This window comes from Chrysemys picta, chromosome 8, assembly GCF_011386835.1.
Source record: "Chrysemys picta bellii isolate R12L10 chromosome 8, ASM1138683v2, whole genome shotgun sequence".
Classification (NCBI taxonomy): Eukaryota; Metazoa; Chordata; order Testudines; family Emydidae; genus Chrysemys; species Chrysemys picta.
The window spans coordinates 96,064,088-96,076,488 of NC_088798.1; the positions used below are offsets into that span (position 1 = coordinate 96,064,088).

General features: G+C 39.9%; 1 protein-coding gene across 1 annotated transcript in view; it reads right to left on the minus strand.

Annotated features, from left to right (window-relative positions):
• Nucleotides 1-710: 710 nt before the first annotated feature.
• The window catches only part of LOC101933201 (organic cation/carnitine transporter 2), a 46,359-nt gene continuing 34,668 nt past the window's right edge, over nucleotides 711-12,401 (minus strand). The window contains exons 6-10 of the mRNA XM_065554986.1: nucleotides 9,780-9,880; nucleotides 6,967-7,181; nucleotides 5,359-5,541; nucleotides 4,487-4,622; nucleotides 711-3,535 (exon numbers count right to left, since the gene is read on the minus strand). Coding sequence (XP_065411058.1) covers nucleotides 3,448-3,535; nucleotides 4,487-4,622; nucleotides 5,359-5,541; nucleotides 6,967-7,181; nucleotides 9,780-9,880 — 723 coding nt within the window. The 3' untranslated portion in view covers nucleotides 711-3,447. The remainder of the gene's footprint in view (nucleotides 3,536-4,486; nucleotides 4,623-5,358; nucleotides 5,542-6,966; nucleotides 7,182-9,779; nucleotides 9,881-12,401) is intronic.

Genomic DNA, 12,401 nt, shown 5'->3' on the forward strand with positions numbered 1-12,401 from the left:
CTAAAATTAGTGCATTCTTTTCAAGATCAGAGAATCCACGGAGTCATACCGAAAAATAACCCAGGTGGGTAGTGCCACCCATTAACAAAACCAATAGTGAAAACAGTGCATGGGATAAACTGTCAAATGGGAATCAGATTAATATACCGTATATACTTGTTCATTAGCCCATTCGTTTATAAGCTGACCCCCCCAAGATGGTTAGGTAAAAATAGCAAAAACCGTATGACCCTTTCATAAGCTGACTCTATATTTCAGGGCTTGGCAAACTTTGGCTCCCGGCCTGTCAGGGTAAGCCACTGGCGGGTCGGGACGTTTTGTTTACCTGAAGCGTCTGCAGGCATGGAGCCCCTCAGCTCCCTATAGCCGCAGTTCACCGTTCCCAGCCAATGGGAGCTGCGGGAAGTCGTGCGCCACTTCCCACAGCTCCCATTGGCTGGGAATGGCGAACCGCGGCTACAGGGAGCTGAGGGGCTCCATGCCTGCAGACACTCCAAGTAAACAAAATGACAATGTATTAGATATTCAATTCAATGATTCCATAGAGTTAAAATCATCAAATTTTGGTGTAAACCCATTTATAAGCCGACCCCTGCTCTTTGATGCGGCACTTTTTTACCAAAAATATTCGGCTTATGAACGAGTATATACGGCATTAATATCCATACACTTTGCAGCAGCATGGAGGATATTTTGTGTTATATTTTCCATTTTTAGAAGACTAATGTGCACTAAAATACATGCTGTGATATCAGAATTGTTCATTATTGCCATGGTATATCTGCCTTGCATCACAACTGAGAAATTCCCCGTTCAGCTGGCTCAACCATTGTCCTCAAGATTGCTCAGTAAACATTGGAACATTTAAAAAAGAAAATCTCATTGCCCAGTGACATAATGGAATAAATCAGTGGAGGAAAGTAACAGCTAAATGAGGTGTTAAGGGCATTTCAGACCTTGGCCAGGAGTTAATTCCAGTTTTAGATTAGGCATCAGTTAAAAGCCCACATGCTGTAAGACTTCAAGTTATATTTTAGAACAGATTCCAATGATCTCATGCATAAGACACAGAAAGTCAGTATGTCTGCACTTTGACCTCGAGGTGTAATTCCAGGTGTTTGCTGCTATTAGCCCCTCTTGCCACATGCACTGCTGCAGCTACATTCTGTTTTTAGCAGGCTAGCTCACTGCCAGCTAACGCAGGCGTGTCTCCTAGAGTTGGGCATTACAGCCCCAGTGCAAAGTGTAGACATATGCTCTCTAAGAGGCTGTTTGTGCCCTTCTGGTAGGAATGTTGCAAAGTGCAATTCTTAGGCGGGGAAAATGCAAATATAGTCAAAACACTGTAACCAGAGTTACCCAAAGCAGACGCTCTTGTCTTGACAGAGTGACAAGTCCCTGCCAAGTGGATTTTATAAGGCAGTGGTGTATGATTTGAGACCAGTGTAGAGTATGGCGTTGACCTGTGTCAATTTTGCAAATCTCACTCCAGATCTCATAATGGCCCTAACAGGACAAGGAAATGTAGAAGGGCAGAGCGAGAAACAACGAATCTCCCTTTAAAAGTTAATAGGGGCCTTGCATGTTCCTTGCAGCTCCCTTTTACATAGGATAATGTCAGTTCTATACCCCAAAACACAGTAACACTTGCCAACTTGTAGTTACTTCCATCAGATGATGAAAGACATACCAATGGCACATCTGATAGAGATTGAATAGATAGGGCTAAGGTACATAAAATCTCACAACTTTAGCTGTGGGCAGGCAGAACTACAGAATCAGATCAGGGTCAACTCACACACATACAGCACATGCAATGTGCATGCACATAGTAAGGACAAGAAAGAGAGGAAGGGTCTACAACATACTTCTATAAGGCAGGAGGCACTGTACCAAACCTGTTGCTACAGCATGGTCTTCAGGGAGAGAATAAGGCACGCTGGCTATCAGGATAATTAGCTGCTGCTGAATTTAACACAGTAGTAAAATGTTAAATGTTTGTAAATAGCTGCTTTTCCAGAAAGAAAAGCCTCTAACAGCTTTGATTACTGAAAGGTAAGACTCTATTTATTAAACCGTTCCAAAAAAATTAAAGTACCACAGAATGCTTCATGAAATTCATTTCTTAAACATGTCCCAGTGTGAAGCAATGTGCTTTCAGCATTGTCCAAATGAGAAAGAAACAAGTTTTCCTGAAAGAAACACAAATGCTACGAAGGCAGCTTCTGCAATCAAAGGAATTGGCTCTTGGCAGATTTTCAACACGATTTCTTGGTTTTGCTCTTTAAAAATTTTTTCCACTGATTTCATGATATTTGTGAGAAAACAGAACATGTGAAATGACATTCTTGGCTCTGAGTCGAGCTTATGGCCAGGACTTGAGGCTAAATATTGATCTTAATTATACCCATGTAACCCGCGCACATTCAATTTTATGTGAGTGCACAGGGTACACCTGAGAGTGGAATTTAGCCCTCCATGTTGAGGAAACTGACAAAAAAAAAGAACAAAACAGGAAATAGAAAGTTTTGAAAATAGACATAATGCCCCGAATCAAACTGTACAAAAGACTTAGAAGGATTAGCTTACATACTGTATCCTAAAGGATAAAAGAAATACAGATGAAACCTATTTATAGTTTTAAAAATAAATAAGCACCTGGAATAGGACACACCCCAATACCAGATGTAAACAACTTCACCCTGTGGTCATATTAAAAATATATTTGAAACAATCAGAATTACTTCGCTAGCAAAACTTAAATATTGCAAATGATTTGTGCAAGAAAATCTTCTCAATCCATTTCCAGCTAAAATAAAGTCAAGTTTTCAAATTCATTTGTCAAAGTTTTTCTTTTTTCATCCCTGAAGTTGTTCAGGAATTAATCTTGTGCAAAGCCACCTGTGTATGATTTATGTTCTGATGTAAAATTGCCAAGCCAGGTATTTTCACCACCTTTGTTACTTTATAAAAAGCTCCCTGCCTGCGGGCAGATATGTGTGTTTGTGCATGTCGAGAAATCCAGTATCACTAGCAGCCTTTTCTTACAATTTGGAAAGAGCTGGCAATTTTTAACTCTTGTTAACATGAGTTATCTTAAGCTCGTTAAGGACTGAAGTCACTCCATCAGCACTCAGTGACAAGCACCTTTTAGATATTGAGGTCTATAGCAAGAGTGTCGTAGTAATTCTTAAAATTATAAACTGGGTTTATCCAACATAGTTCTGTGGTTTTGACACATTAAACGACTGTGGATGGAGATCTCACGAAGGGATATACAGTATCTACGTTCATATAAAAAGAACGTACTAAAAACAGTGTTTCATTTAATAAATAAGTTTATAATTACAGGACACAAAGTGTTGCTACTAGCCCTTTCTGGAAGGAAAATTAAAAGAAAAGTCAGTTTACTTTTCAGTCCATCATGAAGTATACAGTGTAGTGTCATCAAAAAGCCGTGCTTTTAAGAATCACTGGGCTTTCTTCTTCATCCTTTGAAACCCTTGTGCTATTAGATGTATGTCTGTACTTGAGTCTGTAAACAAGGAAAAATAACAAATAGTGCAAGTTCTAATTAAAACAGTACCCTCCAAAATCCTAAATGTAAGTTTGTCCATATGGGCCCTGATTCAGCAAAGTACCTAAGCATGTGCCTTACTTTAAAATGCTTATGCATCTTCCTAAATCAGAAAATGAAGTGCTGAAAACTCTCAATGACCTTGTGATACCATTGTGATTTGAAAGTGCTGAACACTTCCGATTGATACCCAAGGGACTTTTTACCTATACTCGAATCAGGAGAAATTATTTGGATGATGAACTTTCATATTATGAAACAACATTTCAACATTTTTACCATGTTTGCTACATGTCAAGGATGTTTATATTAAATATCTTAAATGTGGTTATACTCTTAAAAAGACTACATAAAATAGCTCATTTTTCACATGTTTATTTCCTGTGGGCACTGTGTACTCATGTACACAGAGCCACCCAACTCTGAAAGAATGACTTGGATTCTATTCAGGCTCATGAATCGTCAACAGAATCACAATTAAATTCCATTAGTAGGGCTAAATTCTTCCTTTAATGACACCTGTGTAAACCCATCAGAGACAAGCTATACGTGCCTACCTATGCTCCATTTAATTTGCTTGTTCAGTTGTTTCTCGTACTTTAATCCTTACAACTCCTTAAACCTTTTTGTTCCTCTTCTAAGAGCTCCCTCCAATTTGTGAACAACTTTCAAGCAGCACGATGTATGATATGCACAGCATATTGCCGATAGTCATCTCTGCTGTAACTCAGTGGAGTTCCATTTGGTCAATTCTATTGCTGATTTGAGATCTTAATTTTTTTTTTAGTTTACCACCCCCAAAAGACAGCCAGGAATCAAACAGCTAAGAGGGAACTGTATTTTATGTGGACATTTTTCTCAGAGATGGTATAATTTTCTTAAGAGAGAAGATTAGAAGGTAACACTTACCCTTTAACCCGCAGCATCTGCTCTATGGTGTCTGGGAGAGGCGTGCCATAACTTTCTGGGAGAAACAGAGTAAGGATTCCCGTCAGCACAGTCAGGCTTCCCATGAGGATGTAAGGCAGGAATCTGTCATAGGCACCTAAAAGAACATAGGACATGCTGACCTCAGGTTTACATCACCACCAGGATGAACCAGTGGTTAATATTTGGGTCCTGTGTATAATGCAAACATACAGCAGTCTAAATTGCAGTACCATTGTGCTGCAAGATATAAACGTTTGTTAAAAAAAGTCAAGTCTGTAGTCCACATGGTTGCAAAGATAACTTTCACATGGTAAAAATCTGTTCTTATTGGCATTTCCCTGAGTCTCCAGACAGCCTGAAAAAAAAAAAAAGCTGAGAGAGAAAAGTGAACTGCCCCATTCATCCTGATAGGATGTCGCCTCAGAAGCCTAATGAAGAGATACTCCAATACGCAGATATCATTGTTCAGTGATTTTTTGAGGCCAAATGTTCTTTAGGAAACTAATGGCCAAATACAGAGCCTATTATATGGGCACAATTTCTTCGAGTTCTGTGTTTCCAAATCACAAAGTATTGAGCAATGTTAGAATTTCTAAATGCCTTCTGTGAGCTGAGGTTACTCACTGAGAAGAGTAGAAGCAGCTGAGATTCTGTTATAGCATATCTGTTGACTAATCTGCGACAAATGTAGGGCAATAGCCTGGACTTTACAAGGCAAGATGAGAGCGTGACTTTAAAGACATACTGAAGCACTGATTCCCTGTTACAGAAATCAGCCTAGACTTGCAGCTGTTCAAGTCTGTTTTCAATAGTAGCCAATTTGGCAGGAGATACAATAGCTGGTATCTTACCAAGGTAAACAAAATAAGGTGAGAGGATGCTGCCCAATCTGGAGGCCATGGAACTCGCTCCAACTCCCATATTCCTCACGACTGTTGGGTATAGCTCAGCAGTGTAAACGTAAACCATTGAAAAGGAAGATGTGATCCCAAATTTACCCAGCATCACCAAGATAATGGACAGGATGTGAAGGTCTGAAAGGGAGATTCAATCAGAACATCAGTCAAACTGTAACAAGTCACTGCATCTATTAACGCCATTTTTATTTTTCGCTTCTCGTCAACTTAATTCCAGTGTTGGGGTTTCTTGGTTGATTCATTTTAACATAAAGACTCTTAATAAAATAAAACCATCTTTCTCCCAAGGTCATCCAGTCCTGCCACCTATAAAGTTTGAGAACAGAGAGACAGCTTAAGGAGAAACACATTGCCAATGTATTTCTAAGATCCTGGTTCAACCCTAGCTAGTGGGATGAGCTTTGTAATAAAACACATACCAATGTACAGGTGATTTAAAGACCAGGAGTAGCAAATAATATAACCCACCTTTCACTTTTGGAGAATAAGCAAGACACTTCTCCCTTTCATTTAATTATTCTTTGATTTGCAATAACATGCTTATACACCAAGCCCTAAACACATGGTCAAAGCCATCAACAGATCAGTATGGTAACGATCTCTAGTGTACTTAGCAGAAGGCTATTTAATGGTGGGGTTCTAAGTATGAGATACCTTCCTCAAATATGTTTTAATTGGCAAACATTCACTTTTTTAAAAAAGTATTGACACTTGTTTACTTTTAGTATTGTTATTTATAACAAAGGCTACCTAATAGCTCTCCTGAAATTCAAGTTCTTAATGAGACCAAAGTAGGAAAAACATTATTGACAATTGGTTCTTCTGGAGATAAGTTCTGCAGAATTATGCCAGCTTCTGGTGCCACCCAATTGACTACTCCATTTGGTCTACACCTTGTCCCACACCATGAATTTATTGGGACTCCAGGGGTGTAAATTAGGGCAAAACCAGACTAGAGTCTGAATCTTAACTGACCATAAAGAGAACAAACTATCTTTACTTTAGAGAAAGAAAAAGCTCAGGAATGTATCTGACACTGGGTATGTCTACATTAGAGCTGGAGATGTAATTTCCACCCCAGGAAGACATACCTGCACTAGCTCTGATTGAGCTAGTGTACTAAAAATAGAAATGCAACCATGGCAGCCTGGGTGGGAGAAGGGGCTAGTTACCCCGAGTATGTACCTAGGGTTTCAGACATGATCATACCGTCCCACTAGCCTGCCCCGTTGCTTGTGCTACCAGGGTTGCACTTCTATTTTTAGCATGCTAGCTCGATCAGAGCTAGCACAGGTAAGTCTACCCGAGCTGGAAATTACACCTGCAGCTCTAGACATACCCCTTGTGTCACATGAGCTCCCTGTGCAGCAGCAAGCAGACGTGGAGGGAAAGGGCAAGGATGGGTAAGGAGAATCTGCATTTGGTCTACAGCTTTGGAGAAAGATTCTTCTCCTCCACAGTACTTCACATAGTTGCCCAGTGCTAGGCACTGGAATTTACCCATTAAAAAAATCTGATTGATATCAGCTAAAAAGTTCATACGTGGAGGGACCAGCTGAATGAAGAGAAGGACACAGCCTCCCAAGAATAATGCAGCAGCCATCGAATATCGTCGCGGGAGATTTCGGAGAAGCACCCAGGCTATAATGTAGGCTGGAACTTCGATAACCGCTGAGAGGAAGCAGTTTACGTAGGCATCACCATGCAAGTTAGGAGTGTCAAGTGAGAGGCCAAAATAGCCTACAGAGATTATCATCCTGAAAGACACAGAAAATAGGAAAGAATCAGACAGACAGACAGACTTGTTCCTGCTCTCCCTCAGCCTCCTATGGCCACAGACTGCCAAGTGCCTCTCACATAATTACTGTGCAAAATATTAACATTGATTTGCCTATGTAAGGAATGTCAGTGCCTACCAGACTCTCTCAGCTTTGAAGCTAGTATCAGGTAGATTTATTGCTGTACACAGTGGTGTAACAGACTCAGACAAGGCCTTCTAGAGACTGAATTTATCTTTCCATTTTTTTTCCTGAATTTAAACCAGCTTTTTTTTAAAACCTCCTGTTGAGTTTAAAAAGGAATCCAATCTGACTAGATGATTCCAGAGATATTTGTTAGCCCTGCTGATGCATGAGTCCATGTAAGCACAATCTACTGGATCCTCACTATAGCTCCTGTAACAACAGTGGCCACACACGGCTTCCGCTACCTTTGATTGACTAGATGCCCATGTCAATTTCTCTCCAGTATAGACCTAGCAAAAACGATTCATACATTTGTCACTTTTAATCTGGGTCCATGCTACATTGTCTGAAGAACTTCTGATTGTTGCTGGCATAGAGGGTTTCTAACATAGAGCTGAAGATTTCTGAATGCACCAAGTAAAGGGCAGTGGTGCACCCATATTAGAGTGATTACAATAATCATACTACTAATAATAAAAAATTGTAGTCTTAGTATGAAAGTTAGGAATCTAGACTAGTGAACTCAATCTGTTTCCAAAATTAAAATGAGGCCTACATTAGATATTATTAGCTAGAGACAAGGAAGGGGAGAGGGAGCTCTGTGCTGAGAGGACTGTACTCAGAAAAAGAAAACTGGGTTTTCACTGTTGCTCTGCAACAAGAGTGCCTGTAAAGAACTAGAGAACTAGGATATCTTGAGAGACATTGAGCAGGGAAGGTCACATTTCACCAACAAGAGACAACCATTAAAGAAATGAGGAGGTCACAGCTATTGTACTGGGAAATCTCTGAATGAATCATGTAGGCACAGAGCTCTTACCTTTATCATTATTATTTATCAAGGCCTAGAGCAGGGATTGGCAACCTTTGGCACATGGCCCATCAGGGAAATCCGCTGGCAGGCCGGGACAGTTTGTTTACCTGCAGCATCCGCAGGTTCGGCCGATCAAAGCTCCCACTGGCCATGGTTTGCCGTTCCAGGCCAATGGGGGTTGCGGGAAGCAGCGGCCAGCATATCCCTCAGCCCACATCGCTTCCTGCAGATCCCATTGGCCTGGAATGGCGAACTGCAGCCAGTGGGAGCTGCGATCAGCTGAACCTGCGGATGTTGGAGGTAAACAAACCGTCCCAGCCCACCAGCGGATTTCCCTGATCGGCCGCGTGCCAAAGGTTGCCGATCCCTGGCCTAGAGCCTCAAGGAGGTCAAGCCCTATAATGCTAACTGCACATGTAATAAATAACCAAAGAGTTTGCAATCCAAAAGACAATTCGTTTCTTGCTGGGTTCGCGCACAGCAAAAAAATGCTCAGGGTTCAATTGCTTAAAACAAAATAAGAAGCTATCAGTGCACTTGTGGAGATGTAAACGTGCCATCTGTAAGGTACCAGGAAAAGCCTCATGACTAAGTAAATATTTAAGTCACTACAGTCTTGCAGATTTCCTGGTGTGACCTGGCAACCTAAGCTATAATTTACAAACAATAATTGTTTGCCAGAATTTAATGAGATAGAAGAATGGTTCTTATAAAAAATTATCCCTTTGAACCCTGTGACTGAATTCCCAGCTGTTCTGCCGTATATTCAAATCTGTGCTTTCAAAAAGTATTACTGAGCTCAAAGCATCATCAAATCTAGACCCACCACCCCCGCTAAAGCAGTTTACATTAGGCTGTCATGTTGGAAAAGCTTGATACTCCGATATGGATTCTCAAAGAACATTCTTGTAGGGGGATTTACACACTATGTGATGATGACGCCTCAGACTTCCGCCCCATCTACTAGAGCCTGGCAAAGGGATTTGATTAGGGGGCTCTCACTTGTTCAGAGGCACTAGAGACATCTCATATAGTCTGAGATGTGTGATGGGTTATCACCCCTTTATTTGCAGCCACCCTATATTATACTACTCCCAGTACTAATACCCCAAACATAGAGAGCACACTATTTGTAGGGCAGGAGATACTAGCCAGCTTTTCCAAGACATTAAGAGATACTCTATGGTGGCTACTGGAAATGAAGTTGGAGGGCAGAGTGGGCCATGCACTTTTTACAATGGCAGCAGACATCCCTGCAAGAAGTTCAAGAGCAGTGAGAACTACACAGGTCAATATTCAACATTGGTCAATATTCACTCTTCTCACAAGTCTTTTTTTATTAGTTACTGAAAAAAGTCACTTATTGTAATCCTTAAATGAAAAACCAATCTGTTTAATCTGAATCTTGTAGCATTAGCCAGATGTTTACTGGCCTTTGAACTTTATGCTAATAACTTTGTCTGTGCCTCCTTTTTCCTTAGGGTTTTTTTTTTTTTTTTACAGCAGTTTCTAACAGCAGGTGCTTATCATTCAGCGGCCTTTGTACTCGTGCGTTCTAGGCGCGTACTATTGCTTACCAAATAATCACTGACATAATAGTGACAAATCGAATATTTTTTGTCCTCACTAGGTCCAAAATGGTGTGCGTCTGCTGCTTCTGGGAAGTCATTTCCTGCAGCTAGGGGAAAAATACATGGACACATTGTCATTAGAGCCAATTCTGTATTGCAAAATGTTTATTCTGAATGAGCAATATGGACTGCAGTAAACATCTCGAGAGGCTTTAGGACACCTTACAGGGAGAGAAATTTAAATCAGGGTGATTATAAATAAGACAGAAATTTTTAACAGTGAGGATAATTAACCACTGGAACAAACTACCAAGAGAAGTAGTAGTCTTTTACATTATTTAAATTCCTTGATTTAAATCACAGGATTTTAAAAAAAAAAATCACTGATTTAAATCTGGTACAGGCTTTGTAAAACTAATTTGAAAATTTGAGCTATTACAACTTTAAATTAAAATTTATAATTAATTTATAAAATGCTTTCTTAAAATGTCATTACTGGTAGGGTCTCTTTGCAAAACTGCTATCAGCAAGAGACAAAATATTGAAAGTTAAGGCTCTGATCCTGCAAACACTTCAGCAGGTATGTAACTTTAGTTACATGACTGGTCCCTCGATTTCAATGGAACGTCTCATGTGACTACAGTTAGGCATCTGCATAAGTGTTTACAGTATCAGGGGGTAAAATTCTATTTTTACTCAAAACTTCTTTTATTGGCATACAAATTTTGTTACTTCAAAACAAAATTGCTTCAGTATTAAAGATGAAAAGTTATTTGTGAACTAATTTTTTCTGACTAATTTTAGACTCCTAGACCTATTTTTAAGTATCTTAGGGAAGGATTTTCCAAAGCATGTAAGTGACTTAGGAGCATAAGTCCCACTGACTTCAAATTGCAAACCCTTAATAGCCTGGTTGAAGCATTTCAGCATCCTTGACTTGCGGACGTTTGATATATCAGAAGACGGTGTTGGTTGGAAATATAGCACAAATTTCATATCTGAGTTTGTGTGGTTCTCACAGTAACAATGGATGCTGGACTTATCTTTTTTTTTTAGGAAACCAATTAAGGAAATAAGTACAAGCATCCACTTTAGCAATTCAAGACTATAAAATGAAAAGTAAAGAACTATCAACACGGAAACAATAATCTGATTTCATTTTTAATCGTGATTTTTATCCACCCTTGGCAATTTATGTTTAGGTGAAAACTTCCATTTCTACAACTGCAATAAGAAGAGCTTTTTGCACGTTAGTGTCATTCCATACACTGCTATATGTGGAGATTAACACTGAGTGAAGGCAATCAAAAACAATTGTGTGGAAGGTTTCTTTCTCCTCTCAAGTTAAATTCAAAATGGCAAATTCTAAAGACAGGATTTATGTTGGTTCTTTGAACCCCCTAAGCATGTTAGTAATAATACTAAACAATATTTGGCACTTCAATAGGCACTAGGCAGATGATGTTACAGTACACTCTGATACTGTAAGTTTCAGAAGTTTTTGTTTAGAAGCATTTTCTCCTAGAGCATTAGGTTACTTTAGGGGTACAACGTTCACTAATTTAATCCATACAAATCAACAATCAAGAGGTATGCTGGACAATCCAACCGCTGGTTTTATCATCTGACCAACCCTATATTATGATACACGCCCCAACTTCCTGATCAGCCTCAGTTCTACATTTCTTGTTTTTACAACAAGCTGGTTCCTGGAGATTGAGGAAATCTCTGGTTTGTCCACATCCTTTTCAGCTAGGTCATTCTGAGATTAAATTGCAGCCAAAGCATAGAGATGCATGTAAATAAATGTGAGGTTTGCACATGCAGAGAATGGAAGGAATGTGTTATCTTTGAGGCTGTTGTAACAGTAGCTATAAACACAGCATTCCCTAGTTCTCAATGTAAGAATGTACAAAATAGTTCATACCAAATCAAGTCCCTATAAGCCAACTGCATTGGAGACTCTGATCCTAATAAACTGTCAAAAGTTACATAGTGCCTAATCCTGCAATCTTACTGAGCCTGAATCTGCTACCCTTACTCGCAGAATATTACCTTACTATGAAAGAAGTTCCATTGACTTCAATGGGAATAATAGTGGAGTAAAGTATTTTCTACATGAAAAATGGTGGGAGAACTGCCTTCCATGTGAGGAATCCTTATACACACAATGTGTCCCACTAAAATCAAAGGAACTACTTGCATGAATAAGAATTACTAATGTGAATAACAGCCCTAAACTTCACTCCTCAACACCAAAAGACCCTCACCAATGTGCTGTAAATTGCATCTGAGCTAATGTGAGTGCAGCTTTTCAATAAGGCTGATATAGAATCATAGACTATCAGGGCTGGAAGGGATCTCAGGAGGTCATCTAGTCCAACCCCCTGCTCAAAGCAGGACCAATCCCCAGACAGGTTTTTACCTCAGTTCCCTAAATGGCCCCCTCGAGGATTGAACTCACAACCCTGGGTTTAGCAGGCCAATGCTCAAACCACTGAGCTATCCCTCCCCCTAGCTACTGTGGGTGAATGTAAACTATTTCTGAGGGTACGTCTACACAGCAGACACCTGCAGCTGGCCCGTCACAGCTGACTTGGGCTCAGGCTAAGGGGCTGTTTAATTGTG